Source organism: Trichomycterus rosablanca, chromosome 27 (genome assembly GCF_030014385.1).
Source record: "Trichomycterus rosablanca isolate fTriRos1 chromosome 27, fTriRos1.hap1, whole genome shotgun sequence".
NCBI lineage: Eukaryota > Metazoa > Chordata > Actinopteri > Siluriformes > Trichomycteridae > Trichomycterus > Trichomycterus rosablanca.
The window spans coordinates 7,364,638-7,385,744 of NC_086014.1; the positions used below are offsets into that span (position 1 = coordinate 7,364,638).

Here is a 21,107-nt window from a genome sequence, read left to right on the forward strand (position 1 = left end):
AATAGTTTTACTGTGTGTATTTTAATGTGTAATTATTTTTTTCTGTTTTACGGAGCCCCTCTCGCCCCACTGGTAAAATCACGTGTTGTTTACAATACTTACATCCTATCCTTAAATGCTGATTGGTTTTAAAGAGGCAAAAGTGACTTTTATCTTGACAACACATGAATAAAATTCTGTGGAAACTACAGTGCGTTATAGAAAGAATTCAGAAGTACTACCTCGCTAAACAGTATGCCAAAATTGTATTGCAGCAAAAAATTTCCAATAGTGGTATTCTATTTCAACATTTTAGTAGTATTAGTATGCAAACTGTAAAGAGTCTCTCTCATTAAGACCTAATGTGAATCAGTTGTCAAGTGTGTGTCTCGCGATTAACAGTTAACTGGGTCACAATCCGATATACGTACAGCTCATAAATGTAATGTAATGCTTTGTAAAAATTGTTTTGCAAGGTCAGACTACTGAGACTGAACATTGGTGCGACTCTACAGGAAGTGAATGCAAAGCAGTGCTGGACAAGCTGCAGAGCTGGTTATATACCTGCGATTAGGAATGAAATTCCTGTTTTTGATCGCTGCGCTGACAGTCGCTTTAAAACTGAAAAATGTTAACGCTCAGACGTTTACAGCCGTGAAAGTAAACAGGACCCCTTCGGAAGTCGTCAACTGGAGTTCAAATGCTGTTTTGTCGACTACGTATGTACTGAAAAACAAAGAAGATGAGGTATGTTTGGCACGTGACTTTTTCAAACTACGTGGTGAGCTGTAACTTTAACTGTGAAAGTTTTACAGGCAAAATCTGGAAATTACCGTAAATGACTTTTTTATTTTGTTTTTATTTTGGTGTCGCCCTGACATCAAGTTTAAGTTTGATTTGTCTCACACAGCCGTAGACTGTTGTCGCCAAGAATTAGGATTACAAACCTTCAAATCAAGTTGGTGGAGGTTAAGAGAAAAATACATTGGTGTGAAATTTAGAGAAGTGGTGAAACAGGCTCTGATTGGTGGTAAAGGGGAACTAGATAACTGGGCAACGACCGCAAAAGTGGTGAGGGAATCAGCTGGGAACGTACTTGGTTTGACAACTAAACAAAGTAATAAAGAAAAAGAGACTGAGTGGTGGAATGAGGAAGTGCAGGAAAGTTTAAGCAGGAAGAAACTGTCAAAAAATAACTGGGATCTCCATAGAGATGAAGAGACTAGACAGGAGTTTAAGGAGGTGGCAAAAGACAGAGAGAGAGAAGTGGCGAGGCATAGGAAAAGTTGTATTGCAAGCTGTCTAGGAAGTTGTGGACACTAAGCAGGGCTCTCAAGTCTCACGCATTGAGAGTGAGACACACGCATTTCAACAAGCTCACACGCCACACATGGCATTTCTCACTCTGAGAAATGATTAACTACTAGTCTGCACTCGCTGTTCTGTGTGGATGTTTTTGCATCGGTTTGTTTTTAGGTCTTGTTAGGAGTGCATCTGTTTTGTTAAAATAAGTCTGATTTTCACGTGCACGTACTAACACAGAGACTCTCGTCAACTAGTGATGAGTTGTTTGTGAACGATCCGATTCTATTGAACGGCTCTTTGAAATGAACGAAATGAACCGAGTTGCGCCTCGGGGAGCTGTTATAATATATATTTTTATTTCTGCGCAGTTCTTATCGATTGTAATCCACGCATTCTGCTTCCATCAGTAAAAGTGATATTAATATCAGGGCTGTCTTATAGTATACCCAGTAGCGCCTCCCGAAGAATAAAGAGTCATTTTTTTGAACGGCTCTTTAAAAGGAACCGAGCCAAGAGATCCGACTCCCTTCAAAGAGCCATAATTCCCATCACTGTATCAACACCGTGATGCTGCTGCATTCTGTGGAAATTGCTCAGCAAGCACTAGAAGACTCACCTTACTGCTGGGTTTTTACTGATGGGAGCAAGTTAAAGTTTAAAATACTCCTAATAAGTCGTCTGATACGATTGTACAATACATTACAGAAACTAAAAAAATAAAGGGATTTTTATTTATAGGTGATGACTGTTTTTTAATTTGTTGTTATTATTGTTTAGGGCTTAACCCTGAATGTGAAGGAATAAGATGATCTGACCATAAAGATCCTTGTTAAAGAGCAGCTGTACATTTATTAAAGTTCAGTAACACAGCTGAATGGTTATTGACTCATTTGTCAACTATTTAAACCTCTAACACATACACACTGCCATGGTGTCACCAACATGAAATACCCCCCCCCCCCCCCCCCCATCCTTCCCTGAACCAGGCGTCCTCTTTTTTAAAAACCAAAATATGGTCACCCTAGGTAATATCTTAATTTATTTTAATCTTTCATTAGTTACTATAGTTTCTATACTCTTTGTATAAGACCTATACTTGCCGTTTAAAGTGTCCGTTGGAATAGTAGACCTAAAGAGGGTGGAACCCCTCCCCCTCATCTCACTCCAAGCAAACTTGAGAGCCCTGCACTAAGTAAGGTGAAAATTGGCCAGACAGAGGAATAGAGCTTGGAAGTAAATACAGCAGGTTAGAATGATAAAGGGTGCAGATGGAAATGTGCTGACAAATGAGGAGAGAGTACTGAGAGAATGGAAAGAGTATTTCTTGTTAAATAGAGAAAATCAGAGAGAGAAGATTGAATGATGTATAGAGATAGTGAGCTTTGAATTAGCAAAGAGGAAGTGAGAGCAGGTATTTAAAAAAAGGCCAAGATGACATGCAACAACATTTTAAAATGTTAGAAGATGCCTGAGGAAGTAGTGGAGAAGAAGCATAATGGTTTAGATTTTTAGAAATAAGGGTGATGTTCAGAGCTGCAGCAACAATATGTATGTGTATGTGTACATACGTGCACACACACACATGCATAAAATACAACAACCAGATATGCACAATGTAAAGAACAGTTGTGTACTATTATTGTGCAAATGAACAAGAGTATTAATAATTGTAATAAATATGGCAGGTGTGTTTTGTGCCTGTAGTGAAAGTGACAGGTTTTTGCTTAACATTTGTTATGCAGTAGTCTGGTTTATGTGTTTATTTAAAGCAGTCTTACTTAAATCCTGGTTTATAACCTAAATGGCATGAGGAAAGAAGCTTCACATATACACAACCATAACACTGACTTGTGAAAACTCCCATGGCATGTAATATGGCTACAGTTCAACAGCCAGAGGATTGCTCTCACTGCCAGAGCCTTACAAAATGACCTGGCTACTGGTGTGTGTGTATCTGACCAAACAGACACCATGACTCTGTACTCACAGCCCAACACCATGCAGCTAAAAAACTGAATTTATCATGACAGTAACCCAAAGCATATCTCCACATCAATAAAAGAATGGCTTCACCTAAAGAAGATCAAAGTTATAGAATGGCCCAGCCAGAGCCCAAACCAGAGAGGCAACAGAAAGACAACCCCCCAAAAAGGGAATTGTTTTGCAAGTAGTGGATTTTGTAAAACGCAATAAAAAGAAGACTGTGTGATTTGTCAATTCTGTTAAATCTTTATTTAACTGATAAAGGTGGAAAGAAAAAGCTTTCCAGTATTTTTTACTGATCAGCTTCATTGTATTTTGTATACAATGTGAATAAAGTTTATTGTGAATATAAAAAAATGTAATGCCTTCCACTAATTTAAAAAAAGTTGGGACAGAGGTTTTTTAATAGTTTGGAAACACTATTGTTAGATTTGTATTTAAATGTTAAATACATACACACATAGAAATTTAGTCCTGGCAAAAATACCTCTATGTCTTTAAATGTATGTTTTATGCCTACATCCTAACAGTGTGATAAGGTGATGAACCTGAGTACTGCCCAACGCTGTGACTTTGTTCAGAGTACCCCGGACTGCAGTGCCGAGGGTGGCTTCATTAACTACCTCTGGATAACTTTTTGTCTGTTGCCCTCCAAGCTCTTGCCCCTCACCATATTTTTGTATGTAAGTACTACATATAGCTCATAAGACACTCAGTTGGTTAAACTTTACAAACCAAACTTTACACCTACAAGGTGTGCATGCATTTATGAGAGCAGAGGAACACCTCGTTAGACAAGTTTATATCAAAGTAATTTATACATTAATATATGAGACCTGTGCGTTAATAACAATTTTTTTTCTTTTTCTGCTTTGCAGGTTGTCTGGCTATTAGTTTTGTTCCTGGTTCTTGGACAGATTGCATCAGAATTGTTAGTTTTTGTTTTTTATATTTTACAAGGTTATACTATGTGTTGACAACTAACGGTCAGTAGTAATTGCTATAATGAGGGTATCTGGAAGGGGGGCGCATTTCCATTTATACAGTACTGTGGAAAATATTTGCCTTTTTGATTTTCTCTGATTTATTGGATTTAAGTTTAACTTTTGACTATTTCACAGTTTTGCCTCAGCTTTGTCTCACAAATGGACGGCAATGCATAATTCTTAAGAAAGTTTAGATAAAAAGTGGGATTCATTGTTCCTTAATTAACAGATAGTCATCCCAGTCCTGACTGAAAAAGTACCCCCAAACCATCACAACTGCCAGCATATTTTACTGCTGATATAGTGTTGTAGTATGCAAAGGACATGCAGTATTAGCAATGCTGTTCCAATAAAGTGGCAACTAGGTGTTCACAAGAGCACTTGCTAACAGATTTAGCCACCGAAAACCCTGTCAGCAGTTTGTGTTTTGACTTCCTTCGGACCACTGTTAATGGCTACTCACCACAGCTGCCTGTAAGCACTTTTTGCTATTTCAAAGATACTTCAACCCAGCTGCCTGGCCATAATAATTTAGCTCTCTCTCAGGTTCTTTATCCTACCCATATTTGCTGGATTTAATGTGTTTAAGTAACTAACATCATTCCAAGCAGGGACAGGCAAAGTTGTTATGAAACGCACATTTTTTTGGCTGTTCTAATATTTTGTCTGATTAGGCTGATATTATTTACGCAGTACTGTTTGATCTCACTGAAGCTATTGCTGTAAGAGTGGTGGGAAGTAAAAAGGGGAAATTACAATTGCTTCCTTTATAATTGATTATGACATGCATTTGCACTTTCAGTTTTAGTAAATATATTAAGGAATGGATTAACAAACTTGGCTAAATAAAAAAATATTTTTCTATTTAATTTGCTGTAAATGTCATGCATATGAATATGAACTTGTTAAGTTTTTTTTATGTCAAGTATGCATTGTATTAATAATGCATTTAATTTTTTTGTAGTTTTTGTCCAAACCTCTCAGCTATTTCTGTCACTCTCAAGCTCAGTCATAACGTGGCTGTATCCTTTATCAAAAATGAAACCGTGAGGGATTGATTCTCTTTTTTAGTCTAGGTTAAAAGTTAAGAGTTAAGCAGTATAAAAGTTACATAGTAAATTAAAGCAACTTTCTTTCGATATTATTGTTTGTAATTGTGTGTAAAAAGTCAGTAAAGCAATGAGACTTGCACATGCATAAAATTAAGAAAGCTTATTGACAGTTTAATTAAACATCTCTCTTTACAAATTATATAATTATATTAAAAATATAACTAACTTTACCACATTACAGACTTACTTCAAATGATGTAATTAATAATGCAATAAATATTGAAATAACTTGTAGCTGATTAGAACTTCATTAGAGTAGTGGCTTGTCATACCAATAGACAAGCAGCACTATATACAGTATTATTTCAAAGCAGCTTGATCCATCTCGACTGTAGTTTGCTGTTGACGGCTTTGCCAGTGTTGCAGTGTGTTGTGTTGCTTTCTTTAATTATACTGGGATGCAGGGAGTGACATTCTTAGCACTTGGTAATGGGGCTCCAGATGTGTTCAGCGCCATGGCTGCTTTCTCTCGTCCACAAACAGCCGGTTTGGCTATCGGTGCCCTGTTTGGTAAGTCTGCAAAGTGCAGCAAGTATTTTCGGAAACATATAAATATGGATAACAAAAGTATTTTCTCAGATGTTTAATAGCAAATGTTTTAAATTCCATGTGTGCCTAAGCCTTGTTAAAATATGTTGCTGTATTAAAATAATTGTAAAAACTTTTTATCAGTTGTGCAACAAATTTAAGTACTAATAAAGACACTATCCCTAACCATTAGGTGAAAGGTGACAATTTGTGACTAAAATCACTGTAAAAACATGTGTTTTATGTTTCTTTATATAAGGGGCAGGCATTTTCGTGACCACAGTTGTTGCTGGAAGTGTAGCCCTGGTGAAACCCTTCAAGGTAGCCTCTCGCCCTTTTCTACGTGATGTCATTTTCTACATGGCTGCTGTCTTCTGGACTTTCAGCATTCTTTATAAAGGACATATAGAGCTGAAAGAAGCCCTTGGTCTGTTTTACACAGTTTCTCCTAATAATAGTCTTGTGGTTATTTTAATTGTATTTAAAAAGCTTTTTTTACTTATTGTCTGAATATTTCTTCACATGTCCACAAATTGTGTCTTATGCGTGATTGCTCTAGTGCTGTTTTCTAATTCTAATTTTTTTCTCTGATCTGTCCTGCAGGATATCTGGGGCTGTACATACTGTATGTTATAGTTGTGGTTGTTAGCACATATGTTTATAAGCGTCAGACACGCCCAGTCAGCGAACTGCCACAGAGCTCCGATTTGAATCATGGTAAGGAGAGTGAATATACAATTCATGCATTAAAATGATTAAAATGTATGTGAGATAAAAGGAGAAACAGCCATCAGTTATCAGTAGGCGAGCTTGTTTTACCTTCTTGTGCTTTGTAGTCACATGCTCTACATTCATGTGTCTTTATGACCAATCACAGTGTGCCCCAACATTTCTTTCTCTATCTGCTTCCCAAACTCACTTGAGATTACGGATAAATGGTGCAAAAAAAGTACAAATGGGTATGAATAAGCTGACCCACTTGTTTTTATTTTGTAATCCTAAACAAATATGGAATTTGGTGCTCGCAAACCTGATGCCTAGCGCAAACGTATATTGTGAAAAGATTTAGGAAATTCAGAGAAACCTCTATCTGTGTAAGGCTACACCAGAGACCACTGTTGAATGTGTGTGACCTTTAAGACCTCAGACAGCATTGCATAAGAATCATGCTACTGTTATAAGCTATCCTAGCTCAGGCATACTTTGGAAAACTGTTGTCACTGCAGTCCACCACTGCATCAAGAAGTACAACCTGAAATTTTATCAAGCACAGATAAAGCAATACATCAATTCTATGTTGAATTAGATGGTCAGAAGAATCTATGTAAACTTGTTTTTGGCGTAAAAAACTTATGTTGCGGATAGCATATGACATTGATTAATTAGACACATATCTATGCACACACTTAAACTAATATTTTGTTAAAGCACATTTTGATTTTATAACAGCATTCATTTTTGGGGGGTATGTGTCAATCAGCATGGCACAGCTCGACTTGGCAAGCTTTGCCCAGTCTTCCTTGCAATAGCATCCAAATCCATCAGATTGACTCTTCAGGTCTCTCCACAGATTTTCAATTGGATTCAGGTCTGGGCTCTGGTTGATCCGTTTCAAAACTTAGATCTTCTTCTGGTGAAGCCATTGTTTTTTTAATGTGAGGTATGCTTTGGGGTGCTGTTGTGCTAATAAGAGAATGACCTCTTCATCTTCTGCTTTTTCCTCCACATTGACTATAGCCCCTGATCCATCTGAAGAGAAATGGACCCAAGGCATAATGCTCCCACCATCATGCTTCACTCTGGGTGTAGTGTGGTGTTTTTCTATGTAAGAAAAGGCTTCTGTCTTAGCACTCAAAGCTTTTGCAATAACTTTAACACTTTACAGACTGGTAGATTTTAGTGATGTTGTTTTAAATCTGTTTGTGAATCTCTTCAAAACATGGCATCATGTGCTGCTCTTTGAGACCTTCTAGCTGCTTCACATTGCAGAAAAATTTAGTTAAGTAATGTTTCGATTTAACAGGTCTGCCAGTAATGATGCCTGAGTGTGGCTAGTAAAATTTAACCCAATTATCAGTTGAATTTGGTTAAGTGGTTGATTTAGTAGCTACTAATTAGTAAACTGCACAAAACAATTGCCTCAGCTAAGATCAACATACACTATTCCACTGCAAGCTGCAAACCACTGCCGGTGAAAGAGAACACAAAGACTAGACTTACATTTGCCAAAAAACATCTTGATTAATATTTTGTGGATTGATGAGTGAAAGTTGGAATTTGGGTAAAAAATCTGAAGTAGTCTGCATGTCAGTTTTGACCAAAAGTTCAAGCAGCAGGACAGTGATCCAAAGCACAGAAGCAAGTCTACCTCTAAATGTCTTGAAGAAACAAAGTTAGGTTTTTTAGTGGCCAAGTCAAAGCCCTGACCTGAATCCCATTGAGATGCTGTGGCAAGACCTTAAATGGGCAGCTCATGCTTGAAAACCCTCCGATGTAGCCAAATTAAAACAATTTTGCATTCCTCCATGGGTATGCAAAGATGTAACAAGTTATCCCAAATTTTGGATTGCTGTTTTTCTGATTAAGAAGGTCCTGTAAGTTCATAATTAAAGTCTGGAGAGTACAACCCCAATTCCAATGAAGTTGGGACATTGTGTTAGACATCAATAAAAACAGAATACGATGATTTGCAAATTCTTTTTAACCCATATTCAATTGAATACACTACAAAGACAAGATATTTAATGTTCAAACGGATAAACTTTATTGTGTTTTTGCAAATATTCACTCATTTTGAATTTGATGCCTGCAACACGTTCCAAAGAAGTTGGGACAGGGGCAACAAAAGACTGGGAAAGTTGAGGAATGCTCAAAAAACACCTGTTTGGAACATTCCACAGGTGAACAGGTTAATTGGAAACAGGTAAATGTCATGATTGGGTATAAAGGGAGCATAAACAAAAGGCTCAGTTGTTCACAAGCAAGGTTCACCACTTTGTGAACAACTGGGTGAGCAAATAGTCCAACAGTTTAAGAACAACGTTTCTGAACGTGCAATTGCAAGGAATTTAGGGATTTCATCATCTACAGTCCATAATATCATCAAAACATTCAGAGAATCTGGAGAAATCTGTGCAAGTAAGCAAGTAAGCTGCAAGGCCGAAAACTATCATTGAATGCCCGTGACCTTCGATCCCTCAGGCGGCACTGCATTAAAAACCGACATCATTCTGTAACGGATATTACCACATGGGCTCAGGAACACTTCAGAAAACCATTGTCAGTGAACACAGTTCGTTGCTCCATCTACAAGTGCAAGTTAAAACTCTACCATGCAAAGTGAAAGCCATATATCAACAACACCCAGAAACACTGCCGGCTTTCCTGGGCCCGAGCTCATCTCAGATGGACTGACGCAAAGTGGAAAAGTGTCCTGTGGTCTGACGAGTCCACATTTCAAATTGTTTTTGGAAATCATGGACGTCGTGTCCTCCAGGCCAAAGAGGAAAAGGACTGTCCGGATAGTTATCAGCGCTAAGTTGAAAAGCCAGCATCTCTGATGGCATGGGTAACTTGCACATCTGTGAAGGCACCATTAATGCTGAAAGGTACATACAGGTTTTGGAGCAACATATGCTGCCATCCAAGCAACGTATTTTTCAGGGACGTCCCTGCTTATTTCAGCAAGACCATGCCAAGCCACATTCTGCACATGTTACAACAGCGTGGCTTCGTAGTAAAAGAGTGCGGGTACTAGACTGGCCTGTCTGCAGTCCAGACCTGTCTCCCATTGAAAATGTGTGGCGCATTATGAAGCGCAAAATACCACAACGGAGACCCCGGACTGTTTAGCAACTGAAGTTGTACATCAAGCAAGAATGGGAAAGAATTCCACCTACAAAGCTTCAACAATTAGTGCCCTCAGTTCCCAAAAGCTTATTGAGTGTTGTTAAACGGAAAGGTGATGTAACACAGTGGTAAACATGCCCCTGTCCCAACTTCATTGGAACGTGTTGCAGGCATCAAATTCAAAATGTCTTTTTGAATGTCTTGTCTTTGTAGTGTATTAAATTGAATATGGGTTGAAAAGTATTTGCAAATCATCGTATTCTGTTTTTATTCATGTTTTACACGTCCCAACTTCATTGGAATTGGAGTTGTAGTTTATGATTTTTTTTTTTTGAGCAGTAGTCTAGTTTTAGCATTTTTAATTTATGAAATGCAACTTAGCACTTGTCACCTTGCTGATTTCAGGAAAGTTGCAGTTGTGGAAAATGTTGGTGCTTGTGTCTTTTCAACACATTTTCGTGGCACTGCACACTTTTATTAACAAACCATTTTATTTTGCTGTGATCATGTTTTTTTTTTTTAATCTACTGTTTTTTTATTATTTAGTTCACTCACTGTTCATAGCCAGTATGTTATCTCCATAATTATGTGTGTGTGTGCGTGTGTGTTGTTTCAGAGGAATATGAGCCTTTGGTCTCCTTCACTGCGTCTACCAGTAGCATCTTTTTGAAAGCCATTAACCCTATAAATGCAAGAAGCTGGAGGAGGAGCCACTGGGTGTGGAAAATTCTCAAGATTATCCAGGTTAAATACACTGAATTTCAATTATGTGTATCGACCTAATTGAAAAGTAACAATAAGAACTTTTAGTGACTTGTAGAATTTGTGTTACAAAAAGTTTAATTTGCAGTCCATTTAGGATGGTTACGTTGAATTCAGATTTTGATGTCTTGGGACATTAATCTATTCTTTATGTAATGTTGTCACTTCTTGTGTTCAGAGGATGTGCAGCTTTGCTAACATGCAATACATTCAAGAAGCATGCTTTATCGTGCCACTAAACATGCCTTTAAATAGTTTAAACTTTTAAAAAAAATCAAATATAAATCAAATTATTAAGGAACAAAGTATTTAGACACAATTTATTGTAGTACCGTTATTTTACCCCCTTTTCTAATGGCTAATTGCCTTTAATTGCATAAGGGTACAAGGGTCTCTGTATGGCGCATCCGTCCAGTGGTTTTGGTGCAATTAACTTTTAATTTGCTGTTAGCTAAACTAATTGTACTGACAGGGTTGTTTAGGGTGTTTTTTATAACTTTGTACATTTTTCCATAGTTTTACAAGTTTAAAGACACTGTGTTGATATTTGTGTGTAGTCATTATTCATTTGACTTGGGGTTGTCTGGGAAACCCTAGAAAATTGAATCTGTAAAATAAAAAAAGATAAAATAGAGTTCTTCATCTCTCCCCCCCCCCCCCCCCCCCCCCTCTCTCTCTCTCTCTCTCTCTCTTCTCTATCTATCTCTCACTCACTCTCTCTGTGTAGCTGCCGTTTGAGGTAGTGTTGCTACTGACAGTTCCAGTTGTAAATACTGAAAGGAACAATCATAACTGGAACCGACCTCTCAACTGCCTGCACCTCATCACTGGTCCACTGGTGTGTGTGCTTACCTTCAACTCAGGAACCTGTAAGTGTGTTTGCATACAGCCTTTGGCAAGGTGTGTGTGTGCATGCAAACATGCAGTACATGTTCCTATTCTAATTCTGTGTGTGAGACATAAACTATACTATTAGCTACCAATTATTATTAGCTATCAATAATTATATATTCGTTTCTGCAAGCTCGGTTACACTTTTTCCCCAACAGCATTTGTTGTATATCTAATGAGACACAGAGAAAAATACCGTATAACGTTGTCCTCTTTGTGTCTGTATGTTGTAGATGGCCTCTACCTCATTGAAGGAGAATTTCCTGTGTGGATGCTTACAGCTTTAATCGGAGCGTTTATGTCAGGCATAGTCTACTGTTCTACAACTAATGAGCATCCTCCACCATATCACTTTGTGAGAATTTATATCAACTTAACATCACTTTTGTTTATATATGAATGCCCATACCAGCAAATAATGTATAATAGTAATAAATAGAAAATATAAAAATCCAAAGATATGCATGTACAGTGTATCACAAAAGTGAGTACACCCCTCACATTTCTGCAGATATTTAAGTATATCTTTTCATGGGACAACACTGACAAAATGACACTTTGACACAATGAAAAGTAGTCTGTGTGCAGCTTATATAACAGTGTAAATTTATTCTTCCCTCAAAATAACTCAATATACAGCCATTAATGTCAAAACCACCGGCAACAAAAGTGAGTACACCCCTTAGTGAAAGTTCCTGAAGTGTCAATATTTTGTGTAGCCACCATTATTTCCCAGAACTGCCTTAACTCTCCTGGACATGGAGTTTACCAGAGCTTCACAGGTTGCCACTGCAATGCTTTTCCACTCCTCCATGACGACATCACGGAGCTGGCGGATATTCGAGACTTTGCGCTCCTCCACCTTCCGCTTGAGGATGCCCCAAAGATGTTCTATTGGGTTTAGGTCTGGAGACATGCTTGGCCAGTCCATCACCTTTACCCTCAGCCTCTTCAATAAAGCAGTGGTCGTCTTAGAGGCGTGTTTGGGGTCATTATCATGCTGGAACACTGCCCTGCGACCCAGTTTCCGGAGGGAGGGGATCATGCTCTGCTTCAGTATTTCACAGTACATATTGGAGTTCATGTGTCCCTCAATGAAATGTAACTCCCCAACACCTGCTGCACTCATGCAGCCCCAGACCATGGCATTCCCACCACCATGCTTGACTGTAGGCATGACACACTTATCTTTGTACACCTCACCTGATTGCCGCCACACATGCTTGAGACCGTCTGAACCAAACAAATTGATCTTGGTCTCATCAGACCATAGGACATGGTTCCAGTAATCCATGTCCTTTGTTGACATGTCTTCAGCAAACTGTTTGCGGGCTTTCTTGTGTAGAGACTTCAGAAGAGGCTTCCTTCTGGGGTGACAGCCATGCAGACCAATTTGATGTAGTGTGCGGCGTATGGTCTGAGCACTGACAGGCTGACCCCCCACCTTTTCAATCTCTGTAGCAATGCTGACAGCACTCCTGCGCCTATCTTTCAAAGACAGCAGTTGGATGTGACGCTGAGCACGTGCACTCAGCTTCTTTGGACGACCAACGCGAGGTCTGTTCTGAGTGGACCCTGCTCTTTTAAAACGCTGGATGATCTTGGCCACTGTGCTGCAGCTCAGTTTCAGGGTGTTGGCAATCTTCTTGTAGCCTTGGCCATCTTCATGTAGCGCAACAATTCGTCTTTTAAGATCCTCAGAGAGTTCTTTGCCATGAGGTGCCATGTTGGAACTTTTAGTGACCAGTATGAGAGAGTGTGAGAGCTGTACTACTAAATTGAACACACCTGCTCCCTATGCACACCTGAGACCTAGTAACACTAACAAATCACATGACATTTTGGAGGGAAAATGACAAGCAGTGCTCAATTTGGACATTTAGGGGTGTAGTCTCTTAGGGGTGTACTCACTTTTGTTGCCGGTGGTTTAGACATTAATGGCTGTATATTGAGTTATTTTGAGGGAAGAATAAATTTACACTGTTATATAAGCTGCACACAGACTACTTTTCATTGTGTCAAAGTGTCATTTTGTCAGTGTTGTCCCATGAAAAGATATACTTAAATATCTGCAGAAATGTGAGGGGTGTACTCACTTTTGTGATACACTGTAAGTCTGATGTATTTAGACAAGTGTGCTGCATGTGACAACAAATTGTTGTCCTACTATGCATTTAGGCACGTAACAACTGTGAACAGTTCCAGCTGATCTCAATTCTGTGTTAAGATGGCAATATAAAGATTAATGTGACTTTAATAGAGGGATATGCAGGTATGGATGGCAACAGTGAACCAGTTACTTAAAGTGTCATCTGCTTATGATCCTTGTGCATTGATGTGATTTGTAAGGATATACACAGCACCAGCTGTTCTTTAGGTGACGGATTGTCAGAGCTACACAAATGGAACATTTCTGTTGTAATACAAATGAGGTTTACAGGGCGCAAGGGGTCGCTGAATTAAAACTTTTATTAAAACATCACTTTAGTAGACTTTTCAACAATGTCAAGTAGCTAAGTAGCAGGGTTTAAAACATCTGCAGGTCTTGCTTTCTTCACAAAAGGTCAGCTTTCATAATTTCACCATTAAAAAGTGATTAATGGTATGGTCATAAGTGTTGTATAATGAAAACCACATGTTTAATAACATTAACTAAAATGCTTGTTCTTATATGTGGCAAAACACTAATGACCTCAAAGCATTTGGTTGCAATTGTTTCTGCTAAAGTTCTGTTGTATGGTTTGTGTGTGTATGTGTAGCTGTTCTCTCTACTGGGATTCATAGTGAGTGCTTTGTGGATCAGCACAGTGGCCTCTGAGGTTGTCTGTGTGCTGCACTTGATGGGTGTTGTTCTCCGTCTCAGTAACACTGTACTGGGACTCACGCTTCTTGCATGGGGAAATAGCATTGGAGGTATGCAGACACTTGCACTATAAAAATGCAACTATTCTTTCAGTTTGTAAGAGTGAAAAAACATGACCCAGAAAATATGCTAGTAATTTTACCACTTTCCTTTCGTCCAATAGATTGCTTTGCTGACATCACTATAGCACGACAGGGCTACCCTCAAATGGCTATTTCAGCCTGCTTTGGTGGAATCATTTTCAGTATCCTTTCAAAGATGATTTCCATTGCTCAGCGTGTTTTTCTTTAAAGACAAATTTTATCAGCATTTCTACAACTTACAATTAAGTACCTTAATTCACAAAGCAAACCCTTTATGTTATTTCGTAACCTTAACTACCTATTATCTTAGATATGCTGTTTGGAGTTGGTCTTGGCTGCCTTCTGCATATGTTTCCAAATAATTATGTAGAGGTATGTCTGATCCATTTTAGTGTGTGTGTAAATAATTTTTTGTGTGCTTTTTTTTTTTATTGTGTGTTGCATAGACTGGCCTTGGCTTGTTTAAACAATGAGAACTGTTGCTATTTTCAAACCTTATTTCCAGGAAAGGGACTTTTGTAAGTTTGAGACATTTTGTATGAAGAATTATTTAACTGATAAATGTACAAAGAAGTGACTTAATGTTTGGCTGACCAACTTGATTGTATTTTTTAAACGTAAACAGATTTGGAATTTGATGCCTGCAACACACTCACAAAAGTTGGGACAGAGCAAAACAACATATAAGCAGATACATTTAAAACAGTTAAGAGTATCATGAGAGATTTGTGCCAAGCTTCATGAGAGATTGCATTAAAATTGGTATTTCACATTTGTCTTACCTAATGTTGTGAAAAGATTCAGGAAATTCAAAGAAATCTCAGGTTGTGTAGGGCAAGGTTGACCTTCGAGTCCTTGAAAGAGAAACTGGCGTGCAACATGAATCACACAGCACAGCACTATCTTTCAGTTAATTTGAGATGAAGCCTGCATGGCTACATTTATCATGTTGCACGCCAATCTTTAGATTAGTTAACGTTTCAGCTTGTTTTCTGAAACAGTTGACACAGAGAACTCGATGACCATGCATGTTGGGGTGCATCAGTGCCACAGGAGGGGTATGTATGTAGGCCTTGCGTATGTGTGAATGTACAATATTTTTCTGCAAAGTCCATGGCCTTATTCTGCACACAAGTGTGACTTCCTAATCAGAGTTCATGTGTCTGCCTTAATTCGTTTTTATAACTAAATACACCGATCAGCCATAACATTAAAACCACCTCCTTGTTTCTACACTCACTGTCCATTTTATCAGCTCCATTTACCATGTAGAAGCACTTTGAAGTGCTACAATTATTGACTGTAGTCCATCTGTTTCCACATGTGTGTGTTTGTGTGTGTTGCATATGTATATACGTGTATATATACTGTATATATACAGTGGTGTTCAAAAAAATAGCAGTCCAACACCATTAACTTGATAAATCAAAGTTTTTAGTAGAAATGCTATTTCTACATAGCAAAAAATTTACTTGAAAGTGTAGTAGAGTATTGAAAACAAAACAAACCCAACAATTAGGACATGCATGCCGTTCATTCTGAGTAATCGAAGCATTGATTGAAAGGGGGTTGTTCAAAATAATAGCAGTGAGGAGTTCAATTGGTGAAGTCATTCATTCTGCAGAAGAATGGGTGTCAATTTTGGCCCTTATTTAAGGTAGGAGGGTGGCAAATGTTGCACAGGTTGGTCATAGCGCATTTCCTTCTGAAATACTGGGTAAAATGGGTTGTTCCAGACATTGTTCTGATGAACAGCGTACTTTGATTAAAAAGTTGATTTTAGAGGGAAAAAACATACAGAGAAGTGCAGCAAATGATAGGCTGCTCAGCTAAAATGATCTCAAATACCTTAAAGTGACAACCAAAACCTGAAAGATGCAGAAGGAAGCGTGGAACTACTGTTTGAATGGATCAAAGAATAGCCAGAATGGCAAAGGTTCAGCCAGTGATCACCTCCAGAAAGATCAAGGAACATCTGAAGTTCCCAGTGAGTACAGAAGATGATTAAGTGAAGCCAATTTAGCAGCAAGAACTCCTTGCAAAGTCCCGTTGTTAAGAAAAAGACATGTCCTGAATGGGTTCAAATTTCCCAAAGAACACATTGACTGGTCCAAAGAGAAATGGCTCAACATTTTGTGGACTGATGAAAGCAAAATTGTTCTTTTTGGGTCAAGTGGCCATAGACAGTATGTCAGATGACCCTCGAGCACTGAATTCGAGCCAAAGTACACTGTGAAGACAGTAAAGCATGGTGGTACAAAACTATGATATGAGGATGTTTTTCATACCATGGTGTTACGTCTATTTATCAGGTACGAGGGATCATGGATCAGTTTAAATATATGAGAATACTTGAGGAGATCATGTTGCCCTATGTCGAAGAAGAAATGCCCTTAAAATGGGTGTTTCAACATGACAGTGACCCAAAACATCTTGGTTACAGACAAACAAGATTGAGGTAATAGAGTGGCCAGCACAATCCCCTGACTTCAATCCCATAGAGAACTTGTGTTCTGATATCTGAAACGCGTTTTTTTGAGGCAAAACCCAAAATTGCAGAAGAACTGTGGAATGTAGTCTAATCATCCTGGACTGGAATACATGTTCAGAGGTGCCAGAAGTTGGTCGACTCCATGCAACACAGATCTTGGAAACAATTGTTATGCCACTAAATATTAGTTCAGTAATTTAAAGTAAAGTGAAACCTCAAACATTTTCAGTTTATAGATACATTTTTTGAGTTTTTAAAGAAAAATGCTGGCACTGCTATTTTTTTGAACAGCCTAATATTCATTTGTCTTAACTTTCTGTAAAGGATTAACACAAACTGGCTAAATGTTGTTAATGTTTTGATTTAGAATTGAAAGTGTAGTATTTTCAGTGCATTTGCATTTATGAAAATAAAAGTTATTATAATGATTTTGTGCTTTATTCACTTTTTTAAACTCACTGCTATTTTTTTGAACACCACTGTATATATATATATATATATATATATAATTTCCTTTCATTTTATTATTTACTTACTGTATATCATGTGCTATAGCCTATGCATATCATGTACTATAATGTAGGCCCAACAAATCCACAGTACCATAAATAAAAAAGTAAACAATCTATCATCGGTATTATCTTAATCAACAATTATTGTTTATTAAATTATTATACAGTATCTACAAAAATTTAATTCAGTAATAATATGTGCTTTTTTCTTTTTACAGCTGGAGCCAGAAGGCTTGTTGTGTTGGGTCCTGGCAGCAGCATTGGGTTTCTCCCTGGTGCTCTCATTTGTGCTTGTTCCCCTTCAGTGTTTTCACTTAAGCCAAATATATGGCATCTTCCTCCTTTTCTTTTATGCTGTCTTTCTCATAGTTGCTGTACTTACAGAATTTAAAATAATCCATTTCTAAGCCTAGCATAAACAATAACTAGTAGAGTCAGTTGTCTATTTTTTTCTAAACACTTAAGATATGTACTGTATGATATTAGATTGACCAGACGTCTTTTCGTACGTCATGGTTTTTGAGTCAGATTTTTATTTATTTTTTTAAAATAAACACCATAAGGTAAATAAAATGGTAAATAAAATGTTTCTGTTGTCTTCATTTTATGAATTACATTTTTTACACACTACAAAATATGCAAACCCCCTTTCTGGAAATGTTTGTAGAACATGGTTTTGTAAAATGCCATAAAAACAAGAACCTGTGATTTCTCTTATGGTTTGGTATTTAAATATTTAAATACTTGTGTCATGAGAACTGACATTTATGTATAGAATGGAGGCAGATTTTTTTTCTTTGCATAATAGAGTTTCATGTTACATTTCATGATACAGTGGTACACTGCACTAAGTAACAATAGTTTTAGTACTCTCAAGCCCAGTGCATATACACTGCTCAAAAAATAAGGGAAGACTTAAATCACATAATCTTTATTGCCCAAAGCATCACACTGCCTCTGCTGGCTTGCTTTCTTTCCATAGTGCATCCAGGTGCCATGTTTTTTGTGGGGTTTTTTTGACAGCAAGGGTTTCCTCCTTGCACACCTTCCATAAAAATCAAACTTTTCTGGACAGTGGAAAGGCTGATTTCCAATTGTTTTGAGATCTTTTTAAATCCCTTCCCAAACTCATATGCATTTACAACCTTCTTTCTGAAGGCCTCCGAGAGCTCTTTAGATCTCACCATGGTGATAACACTCACTTCAACAATCAAGAGCAAACCAAACTAATGTTTGAGGTTTAAATGAAACTTCAATGTCCTCTAACGATGGTGTAATCATTGCAGCTGATTCTAATTATAGACCTTTTAGGTAGTAATAAATGTGGGGGTGTCCTAACTTTTTACTCACAATAAATATCTATTTTTGTTCATTACCTTTTACAACTTGTGTTTAAAAGTAATTTATTATTAATTTATAATTGTGGCCCTTATTTAATGTAGGAGGGTGAAGGGAAAAACATACAGAGAAGGGCAGCAAATTATAGGCTGCTCAGCAAAAATGATCTCAAATGCCTTGAAGTGACAACCAAAACCTGAAAGATGCAGAAAGAAGCGTGGAACTACTGTTTGAATGGATCGAAGAATAGCCAAAATGGAAAATACTCAGCCAATGATCACCTCCAGAAAGATCAAGGAACATCTTAAGTTACCAGTGAGTACAGAAGATGATTAAGTGAAGCCAATTTACCAGCAAGAACTCCTTGCAAAATTCCGTTGTTCAGAAAAAGACGTCTTGAATGGGTTCAAATTTCCCAAAGAACACATTGACTGGTCCAAAGAGAAATGGTTCAACATTTTGTGGACTGGGAAAGCAAAATTGTTCTTTTTAGTTCTAGTGGCCGTCAGACAACCCTCGAGCACTGAATTCAAGCCAAAGTACACTGTGAAGACAGTAAAGCATGGTGGTACAAAATGATGATATGGGGATGTTCATACCATGGTGTTATGCCTATTTATGGCATATGAGGGATCATGGATCAGTTTAAATATATCAGAATACTTGAGATCATCATGTTGCCCCATGTCGAAGAACAAATGTCCTTAACATGGGTGTCTCAATATGACAATGACCCAAAACATCTTGGTTACAGACAAACAAGATTAAGGTAATAGAGTGGCCAGCCCAATCTCCTGACTTCAATCCCATAGAGAACTTGTGGGCTGATATCTGAAACGTGTTTTTTGAGGCAAAACCCAAAATTGCAGAAGAACTGTGGAATGTAGTGTAATCATCCTGGACTGGAATACCTGTTTAGAGGTGCCAGAAGTTGGTCCACTCCATGCAACACAGATCTCGGAAACAATTGTTATGCCACTAAATATTAGTTTAGTAATTTAAAGTAAAGTGAAACCTCAAACATTTTTTTCAGTTTATATAACATTTTTTTGAGTTTTTAAAGAAATATGCTGGCACTGCTATTTTTTTGAACAGCCTAATATTCATTTTTCTTAACTTTCTGTAAAGGATTAACACAAACTGGCAAAATTTTGTTAATGTTTTGATTTACAGTTGAAAGTGTAGTATTTTCAGTGCATTTGCATTTATGGAAAAAAATGAGTTATTATAATGATTTTGTGCTTTATTCACTTTTTTAAAATCACTGCTATTTTTTTTAACACTACTGTATATAACATTTTATTTTTTAAAGTTGATGTATTAGAAGCAGGAAAAATTGGCAAGCATAGGGATTTAAGCGAGTTTGACAAGAACCAAAACCAAAACACGATCAGGGATGAAAAGTAACAAAATCATTAAAAGAAGTTTATGTAAAGCATCACAGTGAGAGACAGGACAGCAACTTCTAAAGAAAATTTTGATGAAGAGCAAGCACCTCCAATTAGAAAACAATTGGTCATCATAAGGCTGCAGTGGCGTTGGTCTCAAAGGACAAGTAGCAGTCACAAAGCCACTTCTCTGGAAGTTACACATTGGCTTTCCACATAATAAACATGTCACAGTAAATGACTGAAAAAAGTCCTATCCAAGTTTGAGATTCATGGCAGTTAAATAACGGCAATTTAAAAAAAAACAGGAGAGAGAATGATACCACCATGTATTAAAACAGTGAAGCATGGTAAAAGAAATATACGACTTAATTCTTCATAACCAAACTCTGGTTTGAAACTTTGTGGAGAACAATTCATATTGCCGTAGGATAACAACCCAAATACACCTCAAACGTTTACTTAAACAATTACTCTGCTGGCTGTCATGGACTTTCCTCCACAGTCACCTGACTTAAACATAAATGAACATTTATCGAAGCACTTGAACACAGAGAAAGTGAAAACACATGATGTGCTCTTTGGAAGATTTTGAGATCATGATGGGGTAACATGAGTCATCAGATTTTACAAGTTGTATAGTCCATGCCAGCATAAGTGCATGCTGTCATTTCAGAAAAAGAAGACATACCAAAATACTGAAAAAACTGCGAAAATTTTGCTGATTCAATAATTTGTAAAGAATTTTGAAGGAAAAAACTATTACATTTGAAAAAACGTGCAAAATAGAGGTATTTTTACAAGTAGTCTAAGACCCAACTGTCTAAATACCAAAATTAGGTGATTATTGAAACTGATTAATGACATTTTTTTCTTCATAAGTATATTGCATATGGTTTAAAATAAAAGGGCAAAGAAAACTTCCACACCCTCCCCCAATGTAGCCAAATCATATTACTGTAGACACCTGGCCGGCCAACAGCATCAGCAAGATGTTAACCCCAATCTCAGTGGTGGTGGTAAGCATAATAGACTTC

The 21,107-nt window shown here is 37.5% G+C and overlaps 1 protein-coding gene across 1 annotated transcript; it reads left to right on the forward strand.

Moving 5' to 3' along the window:
* Positions 1-224: 224 nt before the first annotated feature.
* On the forward strand, positions 225-17,901 carry slc8b1 (solute carrier family 8 member B1). The gene is made up of 14 exons (XM_062989880.1): positions 225-726; positions 3,798-3,950; positions 4,146-4,198; positions 5,218-5,275; positions 5,770-5,875; positions 6,153-6,320; positions 6,497-6,610; positions 10,359-10,486; positions 11,232-11,373; positions 11,629-11,750; positions 14,155-14,308; positions 14,422-14,502; positions 14,652-14,713; positions 17,563-17,901. The coding sequence occupies exons 1-14, from the start codon at positions 502-504 to the stop codon at positions 17,749-17,751; spliced, it is 1,755 nt and encodes a 584-aa protein (XP_062845950.1). The 5' UTR covers positions 225-501; the 3' UTR covers positions 17,752-17,901.
* The last annotated feature ends 3,206 nt before the right edge of the window (positions 17,902-21,107 follow it).